The sequence below is a fragment of the Lithobates pipiens genome, unplaced genomic scaffold, assembly GCF_037356315.1.
Source record: "Lithobates pipiens isolate NorthernLeopardFrog02 unplaced genomic scaffold, aLitPip1_a1.2 Scaffold_19, whole genome shotgun sequence".
NCBI classification, from domain to species: domain Eukaryota; kingdom Metazoa; phylum Chordata; class Amphibia; order Anura; family Ranidae; genus Lithobates; species Lithobates pipiens.
The window spans coordinates 595,121,312-595,138,552 of NW_027507764.1; the positions used below are offsets into that span (position 1 = coordinate 595,121,312).

Below are 17,241 nucleotides of genomic sequence, written 5' to 3' on the forward strand. Positions count from 1 at the left end.
CTATGTGTGAAGGGCAACTTGAAGTTTCTTTCCATGAGTGATCGGGGCTGCCCGAGTGTGGAGGAGTGGTGGAGTGGTGGAGTCCATGGATCACTTTATACTTCAGTGCCCTTTTAATATAGAGGTGTACAAGAGGGTGGGGAGGGCTCTGAGTATACCCTTCCTCCCCCATATGAGTTATGCAGAGTGGGTGTATGGGGCTTTCCAGACTCGTCGGGATTATGATTTGGAAACACTTTTTTTAGTTAGTTTAGTAGTCCGTTATTTCACGTGGAGTGCACGGTGTCAGGTATCCTTACGGGGTAAAATCCTCCCTGTGGAAGTGGTGGTGCAGAACATTCTGGGTGAGGTTGGGAAGATTCGGGGTCTTGAGAAAGACAGGTGGCAGCAGGAGGGCTGGATAAAGGCGTGGAGGAATATCAGGGCTCTGTAGCGGCTGCCTGTTGATCTCGGGGTGTGCGGCTTTTCTTTGTATTCTTCTTTCACTCCCTTAGATTTTCAGATCCAATATAATTTTGATAAAAGGCTCCATGCATGGTGACGGTGATGTTCCTTAGTCTGGCTCTCCCATAAGGATTATGTAATGCGCAATTTGTTTTGCACCATTTATTTTGTTCTTGTTCTTTCTGTTTTTTTATAATTATATTCAATTATTTTGTAAATATGTTTTATTTATTTATTATGGTTTTATTGTATATAAGTTGTTGTTTGTAAGATTTTCAATAAACAAAATTAACCCCTCATAATGGGCACAGCGGGTGTACAGACCCGGGAACTCAGCACAGGGATGGTGGGAATCCCTCATAATGGGCACAGCGGGTGTACAGACCCGAGAACTCAGCACAGGGATGGTGGGAACCCCTCATAATGGGCACAGCGGGTGTACAGACCCGGGAACTCAGCACAGGGATGGTGGGAACCCCTCATAATGGGCACAGCGGGTGTACAGACCCGGGAACTCAGCACAGGGATGGTGGGAACCCCTCATAATGGGCACAGCGGGTGTACAGACCCGGGAACTCAGCACAGGGATGGTGGGAATCCCTCATAATGGGCACAGCGGGTGTACAGACCTGGGAACTCAGCACAGGGATGGTGGGAACCCCTCATAATGGGCACAGCGGGTGTACAGACCCGGGAACTCAGCACAGGGATGGTGGGAACCCCTCATAATGGGCACAGCGGGTGTACAGACCCGGGAACTCAGCACAGGGATGGTGGGAACCCCTCATAATGGGCACAGCAGGTGTACAGACCCGAGAACTCGGCACAGGGATGGTGGGAACCCCTCATAATGGGCACAGCGGGTGTACAGACCCGGGAACTCAGCACAGGGATGGTGGGAACCCCTCATAATGGGCACAGCGGGTGTACAGACCCGGGAACTCAGCACAGGGATGGTGGGAACCCCTCATAATGGGCACAGTGGGTGTACAGACCCAGCAACTCGGCACAGGGATGGTGGGAACCCCTCATAATGGGCACAGCGGGTGTACAGACCCGGGAACTCAGCACAGGGATGGTGGGAACCCCTCATAATGGGCACAGCAGGTGTACAGACCCGAGAACTCGGCACAGGGATGGTGGGAACCCCTCATAATGGGCACAGCGGGTGTACAGACCCGGGAACTCAGCACAGGGATGGTGGGAACCCCTCATAATGGGCACAGCGGGTGTACAGACCCGGGAACTCAGCACAGGGATGGTGGGAACCCCTCATAATGGGCACAGTGGGTGTACAGACCCAGCAACTCGGCACAGGGATGGTGGGAACCCATTCTGATTCTGATTATAAGAAGAGAATTCTGTCACCTCGTCCAATCACAGACCAGAGACATTGTCACAGTGTAAGGATCTGATTGTCACCATGTATTGTGTACGGAGAGAGATGCTCTGCAGAGTCCATGCATACAGAATAAGAACAGATACCGAGAATAGTGTTCAGGGTTGGGGGAGGGGTAGCTCTCCGTTCACATTGTGGGATGGTCACCATGGTGACAGTGTTGCGTATAGAGCTGTGGACACGCCCCCTTCAGGGTGTTATCGGAAGGAGATCTGCTGTCATGGAGATGTGGTGACCCCATTGTGTCGGACAGGTGAGCGACATTAACCCCCTCACTACCAGAAACATGAGCGATGATCCCATCCCCCCTGGGAGAGGATATTTCATATCACCATGTAATATTATACAATGTATCTATCATTACAGACCATACAATGTATCACTGATCATCAGACCATACATTGTATCTCTATCTGCTCCTCGGGTCCCCAGGAGCCCCCCTGCTGTTCCCATGGTAACGGCGTTTGCGTTTCCAGACAGGGGGGGGGGGGGGAATTTGGATGCCTGAGGACTATAATGATCATCACACTCTGTACTGACCTATAGAAGAGCAGACATCTATATATACAAAGGAATACACACCAGGATACACTGAGGGGTCATGCTGAGAGTTGTAGTTCATCAGCACATGAATGTCTATAGGTTACCTGAGTCAGGTGTACAGGATGGGGGTGGGGGAGGGATGATGTACTATAGGGGGGGCGTCTGCTTATATATCGTAGGAATACAGAGATAGGAGGGGGATCAGAGAATGGGGGGAGGGGGATGAGATAATGGGGGAGGGGCTCTGTGAAAACACACAGACGCAGCATCCTGGGCCCAGACAGTGACACCGCAGTGAGTGACAATCTATCATCTGTCCAATGATATTCACCCCCCCCCCCCCCACACACATCATCATTCTATTGTTTGTTTACATTTATTATTTATTTTTGTTTGTTTATCATTCTATTTATTTACATAATAACATTGAAACCTAATGATGTGTGTTACAGCCGTATACATCAGTGCCAGAGGAGCTTACACTCTAATGTCCCCTCCCCAATCACCAATTGCAGCCACTGTGCCCATCAATTGCAGCCACTGTGTCAAACGCTGCCACTGTGCCCATTAAATGCTGCCACTGTGCTATCAATTGCAGCCACTGTGCCCATCAAACACTGCCACTGTGCCCATTAAATGCTGCCACTGGGGCCATCAGTTGTAGCCACTGCGCCATCAAACGCTGCCAGTGTGCCCATCAATTGCAGCCACTCTGTCAAACGCTGCCACTGTGCCCGTTAAATGCTGCCACTGTGCTATCAATTGCAGCCACTGTGCCCATCAAACACTGCCACTGTGCCCATTAAATGCTGCCACTGTGCCCTTAACTGCAGCTACTGTGCCATCAAATGCTGCCACTGTGCCTTCAAACACTGGCACAGTAGCAGCATTTAATGGGCACAGTGGCAGTGTGTGCCATCAATTGCAGCTACTGTGCCCTCAAACACTACATCTGTGCCCTCAAAGACTACATCTGTGCCCTCAATTGCAGCCACTGTGCCATCAAACACTGCCACTGAGCCCTCAAATGCTGTCACTGTGCCATCAATTGCAGCCACTGTGCCCATCAAATGCTGCCAGTGTGCCCATCAAATGCTGCCAGTGTGCCCATCAAATGCTGCAAGTGTGCCCATCAAACACTGCCAGTGTGCCCTTGAATGCCCTCAGTTTGACATCCGCCCGCTCGCCGTCTGCCTGGCATTTACCCTGTCTTGGTGAAGCTGCGGGTTATAGGGACGAGCGGAGTCCTCCATGGGTCTCCTGCCATCCTCATCTCCCGTCCTCTCCTCCTGATAGGCATCCAATAGTGGCACCTGTCATTTCAGTGTAACAGGTGACGGCTAACAGACCCAAACACCTGATTGGTGGAGAGGCGCTTTAGTGTTAGAAAAGCGAATATTCATTCGTGTGAACGCTCAGCATGGCGCTCGCAGGTCACGTTTTTTGACACCTATTAGAGCCTATGGCTCTAACCAGGTGCTTCAAAACCACCCCCGCCCCACAATTCAGGTGCCGGGCGCCTAATTAGGGGGTGGCAGCGGTGGCCATAGATAGATTCATGCTATCTATTGGTAAAAGGGGGGCAGGAGAGAGGGGGCGGTGCCTATTAGCCCTTAATGCACGGGCCGCCACTTCTCTAATTTCCCCTCCCCCACAGTCACACCAGTCTCTGCACCAGAGGAGCTTCTCCACTAGGTGGTGTTGTTCTGCAGGGTGCTGTTAGCTCACTCCCTTGTAGGGTTGCCACCTTTTCTTCAAGCCAAACCCGAACACTTTTGCGGCACAGCGCAATATTTTGTTTCTTTTTTTCAGTAAACACTATAGGATTATAAAGGCCTGGGATATATTTGGGTGCCCCAAGGAGAGTAGAAATGTAGCGCACAGAGCGCATCAGTGGGTGCGGCCAAATTGCTCTTGCTGACATCATCAACCCACCCTTCAGTGATGCCGAACCTGACCTCAAACAGCTGCCCGCAGCGGCAACAGATTTGTGTATGACTATCTGGGTTACTTGGGGAGCCACAGCCTGGTCTGAATAATGTGTCCGGGTTTCAGATGGACTGAAACCCGGACAGATTATTCAAAACCCGAACTGTCCGGGTGAATCCTGGACAGGTGGCAACCCTACTCTCTTGTGATCTCAGCTGAGAGAAGCAGCAAAGCCTGGGGCCTCTCATGCAGGCTTTTCCCAGGCAAGCATGAACCATATTGGGGAAGACGAAGGTTGCCTACTCAATGTGCTCAAGATCCTGGGCCTGTCCCTAGGCAAGAAGAGTCCTTACCAGTCTTCCAGGATAGAGTGGGGAACAGACTTTTCCGCATTGCTAAGGAGTAAGGATGAGCTGAACACCCCCCTGTTCGGTTCGCACCAGAACCTGCAAACAGACCCAAACTTCGTGTGAACTTTAGAACCCTATTAAAGTCTATGGGACTCGAACGTTCAAAATCTAAAGTGCTCATTTTAAAGGGTAATATGCAAGTTACTGTCCTAAAAAGTGTTTGGGGACCTGGGTCCTGCCCCAGGGGACATGGATCAATGCAAAAAAAAAAAAAGTTTTAAAAACGTCCGTTTTTTCAGGAGCAGTGATTTTAATAATGATTAAAGTGAAACAATAAAAGTGTAATATTCCTTTAAATTTCGTACCTGGGGGGTGTCTATAGTATGCCTGTGAAGGGGCGCATGTTTCCCGTGCTTAGAACTGTCCCTGCACAAAATGTTATTTCACAAGGAAAAAAAGTCTTTTAAAATCACTTTGAATTGTTGGCTCCTCAATGAATGTTCTCTGTATTACGGAGCCGACAATTCATTCATTGATAAAAAAAAATGAAAATCACCCGTTGCTGGATCAGATCAGCCATCGCTGGACCCCGGAGAGATGATCATCCGTCGCTGGATAGCAAGAGTGGATTACCACCGCTGGAATCTTTTTTTATTTTTAATAAAGGAATTTTTCAAAAGTGTGTTTGTCTTATTTAACCATTTTTACACTTTCTTTGTGAAATGGTAGGGGTAATTTTGTACCCCCTTACCATTTCTAACGGACGGGGGTCAGGATTTGGGGGTCCCCTTGTTAAAGGGGGCCTCCAGATTCTGATAAGCCCCCCGCCCGCAGACCCCCACAACCACCGGCCAGGGTTGTGGGGATGAGGCCCTTGTCCCCATCAACATGGGGATATGGTGCTTTGAGGGGTCACAGACCCCCAAAGCATCCTCCCATTGTTGAGGGCATGTGGCCTGGTACGGTTCAGGAGGGGGGGGGCGCTCTCTCGTCCCCCCTCTTTTCCTGCGGCCTGCCAGGTTGCGTGCTCGGATAAAGGGTCTGGTATGGATTTTTAGGGGGGCTCTCACGTAAAAAAAAAAATTTAATTTGACACGGGGTTTCCCTTAATATCAGGTCTGGTATGGATATTTAGGGGGACTCCCACGTCAATTTTTTTTTTAATTTGACATGGGGTTCCCCTTAATATCCATACCAGACCTGAAGGGCCTGGTAATTGAAATTAGGGGAACCCCACGCTTTTTTTTTTTTTTTTTTAATCAATGAATGAATTGTCGGCTCCGTAATACAGAGAACACTCATTGAGTGTTCTCTGTGTTATGGGAGCCGACAATTCAAAGTGATTTTAAAAGACTTTTTTTCCTTGCAAAATGACACTTTGTGCAGGGACAGTTCTAAGCACCAGAAGCATGCGCCCCTTCACAGGCATACTATAGACACCCCCCAGATATGAAATTTACACTTTTATTGTTTCACTTTAATCATTATTAAAATCACTGCTCCTGAAAAACTGCATTGATCCATGTCCCCTGGGGCAGGACCCGGGTCCCCAAACACTTTTTAGGACAGTAACCTGCATATTAGCCTTTAAGATTAGCACTTCTCCTATAGACTTGTATAGGGTGTTCCGGCTTTTCGAATTTGCCGCGAACAGCCCAAATTGTTCACTGTTCACTGAACAGGCGAACAGGCAATGTTCGAGTCGAACATGAGTTCGACTCGAACTCGAAGCTCATCCCTACTAAGGAGGAACAGAAACTTGCTGTCGTGAAAGATCTCAGGAAAAAGAAATCCCTGCAGAGTAAGTCTGGAAACAGTAAGATGGAAATCTCCAAGCTGAAGTCTCTGGAAGAGGCATTGAAAAAGCAGGAGAAGTTGGTCGCCTCTCTGAAGGAGAGCGGTGGTGTGTTCAGAGAAAAGTGTGAGAATGAGGGGAGATTCCAACAGATGATGGAGAGTGCCTGTGCAAGTACTAGCCAGAGGGGGGGTGCCAGAACAACGGCAACAGTATGGATGGGGGGTAAGGAAGTGGCTTTACATGGTGGCCCCAGTACTACCCCTGTCTCGGGATCTGTCATGTCTGAGTCAGTATCTGCCCCCCTCCCTCCCCAGTGGCCTGGGTCATCTCAGGAGGAGGTTGAGTAAAATGGCAGGTTACTGCAGGCCATTACAGAAATGGAATCTCCCTTGAGCATGAACATGAACATTGAAATTGCAGAGCAGGAGGGCCGTATGAACGCTGAAACAGCTGGTGTTTTTTCTAAACAGAAGACTTTACTTGATCACAGGACTGCTGGTATCTGTGGTACTTCTGGGACTATGGTGAGTGGAATTGTTGTGCTGGAGGGCAGGAGGGAGGATCAAGTGGTGGGTAATTTACCAAACCAGATTTCAGAGGTTCCTATGTAGCCAGTCAATGTGTCATCTGTCCCAGTTAGGAGTTATGCGAAGGCTGTGTCGGGACAAAGTCATTCTATTGGTGGTGGAAGGGAGCCAGTTGTGCGACTTTCACCTTCCATTAAAAGCAGGAATGTGGTACAGCTCAGGTGGGAAGGAGGAGGTATTCCACCTATCAGGAGGGAGGTTGTGGATAAGATCCCAGCCATGGGATTTAAGGCAGAGGATATTTATGTGCTTATCAGTCCGGCTGGTTCCTTTGAATACGATTTGTCATTTGCGAGTCCAGAATCGCTGGATCTGTTTTGGGAACGGTTTGAACATGTATATGGGGGCCAGCTGGACTGGAAGGGGCTTATCCCCAAAGTTGTCTCACAACAGAAATTGATTAAGAATGTGGCTATCCTGACAAGGAATGAGTCCATACCCCCAGAGGATTCATGGGTCTGGTTGAGGAGGTTTGGTGAAACGTTGTGTCCCCTAAACAAAAGATTGTGGATGATAGAGGAATCTGGACGGGTGGGGGGTCGGTGTCATTGAGGTTGAGTGTGTGTGGGAATGTGGTCCAGCATTTGCCCTCCTCTGCCTTTATTGGTAGAGATAGGATTACCCTCTTTTACCCTGGTGAGCCTAAGCTGTGCCGTAAATGTGGAGTCAAGGGACATCTCTCCTCTAACTGTCCAGAACAGAAGTGCTCTTTGTATCAGGAACTAGGGCATCTGGCGAGGGACTGTGACATCATTAAATGTAACCTGTGTGATAAGGTTGGTCACCCTTATAGCGGGTGCCCTGAGGCTTTGCACAATAATCCAGAGCTGGTGGAGGAATTTTTCCGCCTGGAAAGAGAAGAGTCTGGGTTGGCGGAGGTTGTACCAGGGAATCCTAGTGTCTCTGTCCCATCAGAATCTGTGTCTGTGAGGCCCTCTGTGGTGTCAGTGTCCCCCCAGTCTGTGGTTCCCCAGTCAGTGTCAGAAAGTGTGGTTGTCAATTCCTGTGTCCACCACCTATTGTTCCTCCTAGTGTAGTGAAGGCAGTGGAGGGTGCTGGACCAGCATGTATGGTGGTGCCAACCCCTCCTCCTCGGCGTGGAGGTCGGCGGCACCGATGGGCGGAGTGAGGGATGGATTGGACGATGGTGGAGGTGGGAAGGGAATGAGAGTGGCTGGTGCAGAATGCAAGGGGAATGATGTGGAAGTCGGGGTGAATGATGTGGAAGTCGGGGTGAATGATGTGGGGGGAGGGGTTAATGGGGGGACGCGGGGGGGTTTGGAATCGCATTCTGATGGTGAATAAATCTCAAAATGTTTCTTTCTCAGCCTGGATTGTGTTGAGGTTCGAGGTTTGTATCTCTTTTTTGTTGTCATTAAAATGTTTCTTTCTATGCTACATTGTCAGGAAACAGTTTTCTTTACTTGCTGATGTAAGCACGCTTGTTTTTGTTTTGTTGTTGTTTATTTTTATGCAAATATGTTTTTATTAATGAGCTGTATGTTTGTTTGTGTGAGGAGCTTACACTCTAATGTCCCCTCCCCCCCCACAGTCACATCAGTCTCTGTACAGAGGAGCTTACACTCTAATGTCCCCTCCCCACAGTCACATCAGTCTCTGTACAGAGGAGCTTACACTCTAATGTCCCCTCCCCACAGTCACATCAGTCTCTGTACAGAGGAGCTTACACTCTAATGTACCCTCCCCCACAGTGACATCAGTCTCTATACCAGAGGAGCTTACACTCTAATGTCCCCCCCCCACAGTCACATCAGCCTCTGTACAGAGGAGCTTACACTCTAATGTCCCCTCCCCCCACAGTCACATCAGTCTCTGTACAGAGGAGCTTACACTCTAATGTCCCCTCCCCCACAGTCACATCAGTCTCTATACCAGAGGAGCTTACACTCTAATGTCCCCTCCCCCCACAGTCACTTCAGTCTCTGTACAGAGGAGCTTACACTCTAATGTCCCCTCCCCCACAGTCACATCAGTCTCTGTACAGAGGAGCTTACACTCTAATGTACCCCCCCCCACAGTCACATCAGCCTCTGTACAGAGGAGCTTACACTCTAATGTCCCCTCCCCCCACAGTCACATCAGTCTCTGTACAGAGGAGCTTACACTCTAATGTCCCCTCCCCCACAGTCACATCAGTCTCTATACCAGAGGAGCTTACACTCTAATGTCCCCTCCCCCCACAGTCACTTCAGTCTCTGTACAGAGGAGCTTACACTCTAATGTCCCCTTCCCCACAGTCACATCAGTCTCTGTACAGAGGAGCTTACACTCTAATGTCCCCTCCCCCCACAGTCACATCAGTCTCTGTACAGAGGAGCTTACACTCTAATGTCTCCCACTCCCCCCCAGTCACATCAGTCTCTGTACAGAGGAGCTTACACTCTAATGTCCCCTCCCCCCCACAGTCACATCAGTCTCTGTACAGAGGAGCTTACACTCTAATGTCCCCTCCCCCCACAGTCACATCAGTCTCTGTACAGAGGAGCTTACACTCTAATGTCCCCTCCCCCCCACAGTCACATCAGTCTCTGTACAGAGGAGCTTACACTCTAATGTCCCCTCCCCCCCACAGTCACATCAGTCTCTGTACAGAGGAGCTTACACTCTAATGTCCCCTCCCCCCACAGTCACATCAGTCTCTGTACAGAGGAGCTTACACTCTAATGTCCCATCCCCCCACAGTCACATCAGTCTCTGTACAGAGGAGCTTACACTCTAATGTCCCCTCCCCACAGTCACGCACTGTAATTTAAAGGACTTGTGTATTTATAAGAAAATGCTGCTGATAAGCAGCTAGGGGCAAACCTGGGAAGCAGAAAGTGCAGGGTCTGGAGGAGGATCAGAGGAGGGCTGGAATCGGCTGCCAGAGCCTGCTGAATGCTGAGACCAGGGGAGGTGGAGACAAGGGGGTGCTGCGGCTATATGAGAGAGGTGCAGGATCTGGCGGAGGAGTTCTGTTCTCCTCTCTGCTGCCAACGTCTGAGACATGATGGGGGTGGAGAGGAAGGGGGCACCACAGCTGCAAGGAGAAGTGCAAGATCTGGAGGAGGAGTTCTGTCCTCCTCTCTGCTGCCAATGTCTGAGACATGATGGGGATGGAGAGGAAGGGGGCGCCACAGCTGCAAGGAGAAGTGCGAGGGCCACATCAAATAGCCTTGCGGGGGCCGCATTCGGCCCACAGGCCATGTGTTTACCACATATGTTGTAGTGAATTACATTTTGGAGGATTTGTTCATTTCTGGTTCTATTTCTTTCACACTCTCTCCAAAACAGAAAAACATGAATGTGGGCATTTTCTAAAATACACAGGAACCTCATATTATGTGGCCCTAGCTTAACAACGGTCTCATTTTCTTGTTTCAGGATGTCCTGACACCATCCAAGAACATAAAACAGTCCAAGCTCAGTTGTAAGCCTGAGAAAAAGGAGACCAAGGAAACTCCTCAATGGTTGGATGTGGCAAAGAAAGACCATAAAATCAGACGTCGGAGAACTTGCTGAATTGTTCTCTCAGCCAAACATCTGAGAACTTGCTGAATTGTTCCCTCAGCCAGACGTCGGAGAACTTTCTGAATTGTTCCCTCAGCCAGACGTCGGAGAACTTTCTGAATTGTTCCCTCAGCCAGACGTCGGAGAACTTTCTGAATTGTTCCTTCAGCCAGCCAGACGTCGGAGAACTTTCTGAATTGTTCCTTCAGCCAGCCAGACGTCGGAGAACTTGCTGAATTGTTCCCTCAGCCAGACGTCGGAGAACTTGCTGAATTGTTCCCTCAGCCAGACGTCGGAGAACTTGCTGAATTGTTCCCTCAGCCAAAGCCATTGACATTGTAAGTTGTAGTTGTGGGAGGATTGTCTCCAGCTTGTATAAGTGACTTCTGTTGATCATTTGTTGGTTGTCACTGCTCTAATGACACCAATCTTCTCCACATGTACTGACTGACTCTGAAAATCTCAATCCTGTCCTAAACCAGTCCAGAGTAGGTGACTTTTGGGGAAACCTCCAGACCATGGATAGTAGGATTACCAAAGAGGAGAACCCGGACAATTCCCGCATCACTCCAGAGATGCTGAAATCCCGGACTGGCGAGTTTGACCTGGAGTCCATCCTTTTCCTGAAGCTGCGCTCTCTGGGGATCCATGAGCTGGGTTGTATCGGAGAGTGCCTAAACCTGGAGCGGTTAGATCTCTCCAACAACCACGTCACCCACCTGGCTCCACTGTCCTCCCTGAAGATGTTGGTGGCCCTTAACTTGTCATGTAACCGGGTTTCCTCTCTGGAGCCCCTGGCCTCCTGCGACAACCTACAAACCCTCAACGTGGCGGGGAACGCGCTGTGCACCGTCGACAGTTTGCAGTGCTTGAAAGGCCTTCGTAAGCTGGAAAGCATCCGCTTGAGGGATCCCGTCTACAACCTGAGTAACCCTTTTTGTGCCAACGGCTCCTATAGACATGCTGTGCTGGACACCATACCCAGTGTTAGAGTGATCGACGGTGAGAGGGTCACTGGCAGCGGTAGCGACCTTTACCATCTGTGCCGGGACATTGACAACTCCTTGAAGAGGTTCACCACCAGCAATGGGTTGGCGGAGATGCCGGGCTCTGTCAAGCCATGGGTGGAGGACGGCTACTGGGACCTGAAGCCTTTCCAGAGCACCATCATCGAAGAGACCTACAAGCAGTTCAATGACATTCTGCAGGAGTGTAAAGAACTGAGCAAGAGGGCCGATGACGCCATCGCGCAGGCGGAACGAGCGCTCAGCGTCAGAAGCGACACCAATTCTTATGTCTTCTGATTGCTAGGCGTGCGCAGAACGAAAAAAAAAATTGTTTTGTTGCGATTCGTGATTTGCATAAATAGCGTTTCATTCCTTTTCGGAAATTCGCTTTGTTTATTTGATTTTCAAATCGATTCGAATTTTTCAAATTCTAATTCAGATAGATTCAAAAAGTTTTCCAACCAATTTTAAAATAATTTTCAAATTCAAAAAGCTTTTCGAATTTGAATAGTTTTCCAATTTACAAAAAAAAAAAGAAAATAGAATAGAAAAAACTTTTCCAATCAATTTCAAAATAATTTTCAAATTCAAAAAGCTTTTCTAATTTGAATAGTTTTTCAATTTACAAAAAAAAAGAAAATAAAATAGAAAAAGTTTTCCAATCAATTTTAAAATAATTTTCAAATTCAAAAAGCTTTTCGAATTTGAATAGTTTTCCAATTTACAAAGAAAAGAAAATAGAATAGAAAAAGTTTTCCAATCAATTTCAAAATAATTTTCAAATTCAATAAGCTTTTCGAATTTGAATAGTTTTCCAATTTACAAAGAAAAGAAAATAGAATAGAAAAAGTTTTCCGATCAATTTTTAAAATAATTTTCAAATTCAAAAAGCTTTTCGAATTTGAATAGTTTTCCAATTTACAAAAAAAAAAAGAAAATAGAATAGAAAAAAGTTTTCCAATCAATTTTTAAATAATTTTCAAATTCAAAAAGCTTTTCGAATTTGAATAGTTTTCCAATTTACAAAAAAAAAGAAAATGGAATAGAAAAAGTTTTCCAATCAATTTTTAAAATAATTTTCAAATTGAAAAAGCTTTTCGAATTTGAATAGTTTTCCAATTTACAAAAAAAAGAAAATAGAATAGAAAAAGTTTTCCAATCAATTTTTAAAATAATTTTCAAATTCAAAAAGCTTTTCGAATTTGAATAGTTTTCCAATTTACAAAAAAAAGAAAATAGAATAGAAAAGAATAGAATAGAACAGAAAATAAAAGACTATAATCGAGTAAAACAGAACAAAATAGAATAGAAAATAAAAGAACAGAATAGAATGGAATAGAATAAAATAGAAAGATTATAATCAGCTTCTGAAATTCAAATAGAATAGAAAAGAATCGAATTAAAAAAAAAAAAACAATAGAATAGAATGAGAAATAATAGAACCATTTTCCAAAATTCAAATAGAATCAATTCGAGTTTGAATAGAATAGAAAAGAATAGAGTAGAATAAAATAGAAAATAACACAATGGTATAGAAAAAAAAAACAGAATAGAGAAGAATGAATATAACCATCTTCCTATTCTAATCTATTCTATTCAAATTCTAATTGATTCTATTTGAATTTGGGGAAATAGTTATATTCTTTCTATTCTATATTATTGTTTTTTTTAAATTATACTCTTTTATTTATTTGTTTATTCTATTCTAGTCTATTTTCTATTCTATTCTTTTCTATTCCATTATTTTCTGTTCAAATGAGTTCTATTCTAAATTACAATTTCGGAATATGGTTATTTTCTTTTCTATTCTATTACATCCCAGATCCAGTGCTTACTAGATGCTTCCGTTGTCCCTCGTGGTGATGGTTGGTGACCCCTCCAGTTCTCCCTCATATGAACTCTACCAGAGAGACCTCTTTTCTCCTCAATGTTTCCTCTTGGAACTTCTCACCTTCAATTTCCTGTCATGTTCAGCTCTTATGTCCTCTGGACTGCACCTCCCCGATTTTGATGTCCTTGTTGCCGTTATCTTGCTGGATGGACCTCCTCCGAGCTCCTGTCCTTTCTAGACCCCTCATATGTCCGGCACTTCATGTGTGTAACCTGAGCTCTATCGAGGTTATACTTTAATGGAGTTGTACCATTTCAGGAACTCCGACTGCAACAACCAGCCAACGGTGTCCACCAGCAAAGAGGTTTCATCCAGGTTTAGATGTCTTCAAACACAACCCACAAAATGTAATCTGTAGACTGTAGGGTCAACGTTCTTCCAGAATTATTCATAAAAGTGAATGATGATCCCCACCAGCAGGGCAGGACTTACCATTGGGCTTGACTGGGATCAAGCCCATGGGCCCCACCATATAGGGGCCCCGTGGGCCCCGCAGAGACACATAGCTGAGTGTACTCGGCTCTGCTCACAGTCACGGCCCAGTCCTGCCCTATGATGGACATAACACGGGGACTGGGTGTAACTGTGAGCCGAGCAAAGTACATTCGGCTACACTCAGCTCCGCTCAGGCTTGCGGGAGACTTAGAGTACTCGAGAGATACCAAGAGGACCTGAGAGCCACCGAGAGCCTCAGAGAGCACCCGAGAGCCGCCGAGAGGACCCGAGAGCCACCAAGAGCCTCAGAGAGGATCCGAGAGCCGCCAAGAGGACCCGAGAGTCACCAAGAGCCTCAGAGAGGACCTGAGAGTCACCAAGAGCCTCAGAGAGGACCAGAGAGCCACCGAGAGGACCCGAGAGCCGCCAAGAGCCTCAGAGAGGACCTGAGAGCCGCCAAGAGCCTCAGAGAGGACCTGAGAGCCACCAAGAGCCTCAGAGAGGACCAGAGAGCCACCAAGAGGACCCGAGAGCCGCCAAGAGCCTCCCGGAGGACCCAAGAGCCGCCGAGAGCCTCAGAGAGGACCCGAGAGCCGCCAAGAGCCTCAGAGCGGACCTGAGAGCCACCAAGAGCCTCAGAGAGGACCCGAGAGCCACCAAGAGCCTCAGAGAGGACCTGAGAGCTGCGAGAGGACCCGAGAGCCACCAAGAGCCACCAAGAGCCTCCGAGAGGACCCTAGAGCCACTAAGAGGACCCAATCGCCTCTGAGATGCACAGGACTTTGTATCTCGGCGGCACCATTTTTAAACTTCAAGACTGCAATGACAAGGCTGCATTGACGGGCATTTAAATTTATTTATTTTTTCCTTAAAATTCCCTCCTAAGCTTGGGGTGCGTGTCATACGCCAATAAATATGGTAATGTATAGAAGGTAGGGCCCGAAAGTGACTCAACCCCAGGGGCCCTCACCACCCTAAGTCCTACCCTGCCCACCAGCCTTCCGATGCGTTTTAACCCAAGCTATGGGCTCAGTCATAGAAGTGAAATGCGTAGAAAGGAGCAATGTCTGGTGGGGATCACTATTGGCTTTTCTCATTAAATCTGGATCAATGCTGACCTTTCAGTGTGAAGGTTATTTTTTTTTTTTTTATGAGCACAAAATGTTATAACTATGTGAAAAGTAAAGTACAGTAACCCATAGTACGTGTCTCCTGCCCCCTTTTAAGATACGTTGGATTTTTGGGTTCCCCTCACATACACAGCCAGGCAACAGGAATTTTCTATGTTTCATTCTGTAGTCAAAAAACAGTCGCAGGGGTTTTGTTTTTGGTTTATTAAGGGATGAACTTGGATAGGGACGGGAAGGTAGGGTATGCCCAGAACTGGAGTTTCAATGCAACTTAAGGACTTGAAACTGTCTCCAGTGCTTTGTGCTGCCTTATAGGTAAAAAAATGTATGAATTGTCCGTGTCGGGCCTTCCACTTCTTCAATGTTCTTTACTCTGAATATGGATCTGTTTGGTTCGATATATGACTAGAATAAAACCTTCTTCTGGGGTGAAGTGTAATTTGTGTTCCATGACTTGCTCTATACAGACATAATGAGGAGGACATTGGGAAAGCCCCGAGGTTGGGTGCGGACAGACATCCGTCATGTGACTGATTTACATCTCATTTCAGTTCACTGATGAAGTCTGAAACAAATTAGGATTGCTTTTCCCGCAAACGCAGATCCAACGTCATTGTTCTTTGAGGATTTCTTGTGTACAGGAACGGCAATCCTTTTTCTTGAATACATCCTCACCTCACAGCTGCTGTGACTTGCACATACTATATACCCAAGTCCCGAGGAAATGGGAACCCTCCCCCTCTACTAACAGAGTGGAAGGATCCTTCAGGTACCCACTTATTACATCCCAGATCCAGTGCTTACTAGATGCTTCCGTTGTCCCTCGTGGTGATGGTTGGTGACCCCTCCAGTTCTCCCTCATATGAACTCTACCAGAGAGACCTCTTTTCTCCTCAATGTTTCCTCTTGGAACTTCTCACCTTCAATTTCCTGTCATGTTCAGCTCTTATGTCCTCTGGACTGCACCTCCCCGATTTTGATGTCCTCCATGCCGTTGTCTTACTGGATGGACCTCCTCCGAGCTCCTGTCCTTTCTAGACCCCTCATATGTCCGGAACTTCATGTGTGTAACCTGAGCTCTATCGAGGTTATACTTTTAATGGAGTTGTACCATTTCAGGAACTCCGACTGCAACAACCAGCCAACGGTGTCCACCAGCAAAGACGTTTCATCCAGGTTTAGATGTCTTCAAACACAACCCACAAAATGTAATCTGTAGACTGTAGGGTCAACGTTCTTCCAGAATTATTCATAAAAGTGAATGATGATCCCCACCAGCAGGGCATGACTTACCATTGGGCTTGACTGGGATCAAGCCCATGGGCCCCACCATATAGGGGCCCCGTGGGCCCCGCCGAGACACATAGCTGAGTGTTGTCCGTGTCGGGCCTTCCACTTCTTCAATGTTCTTTACTCTGAATATGGATCTGTTTGGTTCGATATATGACTAGAATAAAACCTTCTTCTGGGGTGAAGTGTAATTTGTGTTCCATGACTTGCTCTATACAGACATAATGAGGAGGACATTGGGAAAGCCCCGAGGTTGGGTGCGGACAGACATCCGTCATGTGACTGATTTACATCTCATTTCAGTTCACTGATGAAGTCTGAAACAAATTAGGATTGCTTTTCAGAGTGGAAGGATCCTTCAGGTACCCACTTATCTGTCTGGGTGACGTGGGCACTTTCTTTTGGCTGTCCAGCGGAAAGGTCCTCTCAGGCTCCAAAGATCACCATTCCAAGTCCTAAGACAATGGGATCCCCAATTCCGTTCCCCCGATATTTAGTGCTCCAGTGAAGGAGTGCAGACATATTCCCAGATCAGCAAATAATAAATGACTTAAAACATTCAGGACTTTCACTTGCAGATCTCTCTTTTCTCCTTTATATTAAGGTTTAGTACCTTCTCCCCCACCGGATGCTTTTTTTCCCTTCTCCCCAAACTGCGACTTGTTTCTTACTCTTCCACCTGAGGCTTTGTTTCATTTTCCTCCACTTGAAGCCTTGTTTTTTTTCTCCTCACCAGAGGCTTTGTTTCCGTCTACTCTACCCAAAGCTTTATTACCTTCTCCCCCACCTGAGGCTTTGTTTCCTACTCCCCCCCCCCCAACCAAGGCCTTTTTCCTTCTCCCCCACCTCAGACTATGTTTCCTACACTCCCACCTGAGGTTTTGTATCCGTCTACTCTACCCAAGGTTTTATTACCTTCTCCCCCACC

The 17,241-nt window shown here is 47.1% G+C and overlaps 1 protein-coding gene across 2 annotated transcripts; it reads left to right on the forward strand.

Moving 5' to 3' along the window:
• The first annotated feature begins 1,902 nt into the window (after nucleotides 1-1,902).
• LRRC61 (leucine rich repeat containing 61) lies at nucleotides 1,903-15,462 on the forward strand. Of its 2 annotated transcripts, none has more exons than XM_077493623.1 (2): nucleotides 1,903-2,096; nucleotides 10,435-15,462. In XM_077493623.1, exon 2 carries the CDS (start codon nucleotides 11,079-11,081, stop codon nucleotides 11,862-11,864), a length of 786 nt encoding a protein of 261 aa, XP_077349749.1. In that variant the 5' UTR covers nucleotides 1,903-2,096; nucleotides 10,435-11,078; the 3' UTR covers nucleotides 11,865-15,462. The 2 variants fall into 2 exon arrangements, with proteins under 2 accessions (XP_077349749.1, XP_077349750.1); XM_077493624.1 differs by lacking the exon at nucleotides 1,903-2,096 and adding an exon at nucleotides 2,625-2,680.
• Nucleotides 15,463-17,241: the final 1,779 nt, after the last annotated feature.

What these genes read in the sequence shown, in the direction of transcription:
- LRRC61 (XM_077493623.1), top strand. Translation starts at nt 11,079, where the DNA reads ATGGATAGTAGGATTACCAAAGAGGAGAACCCGGACAATTCCCGCATC.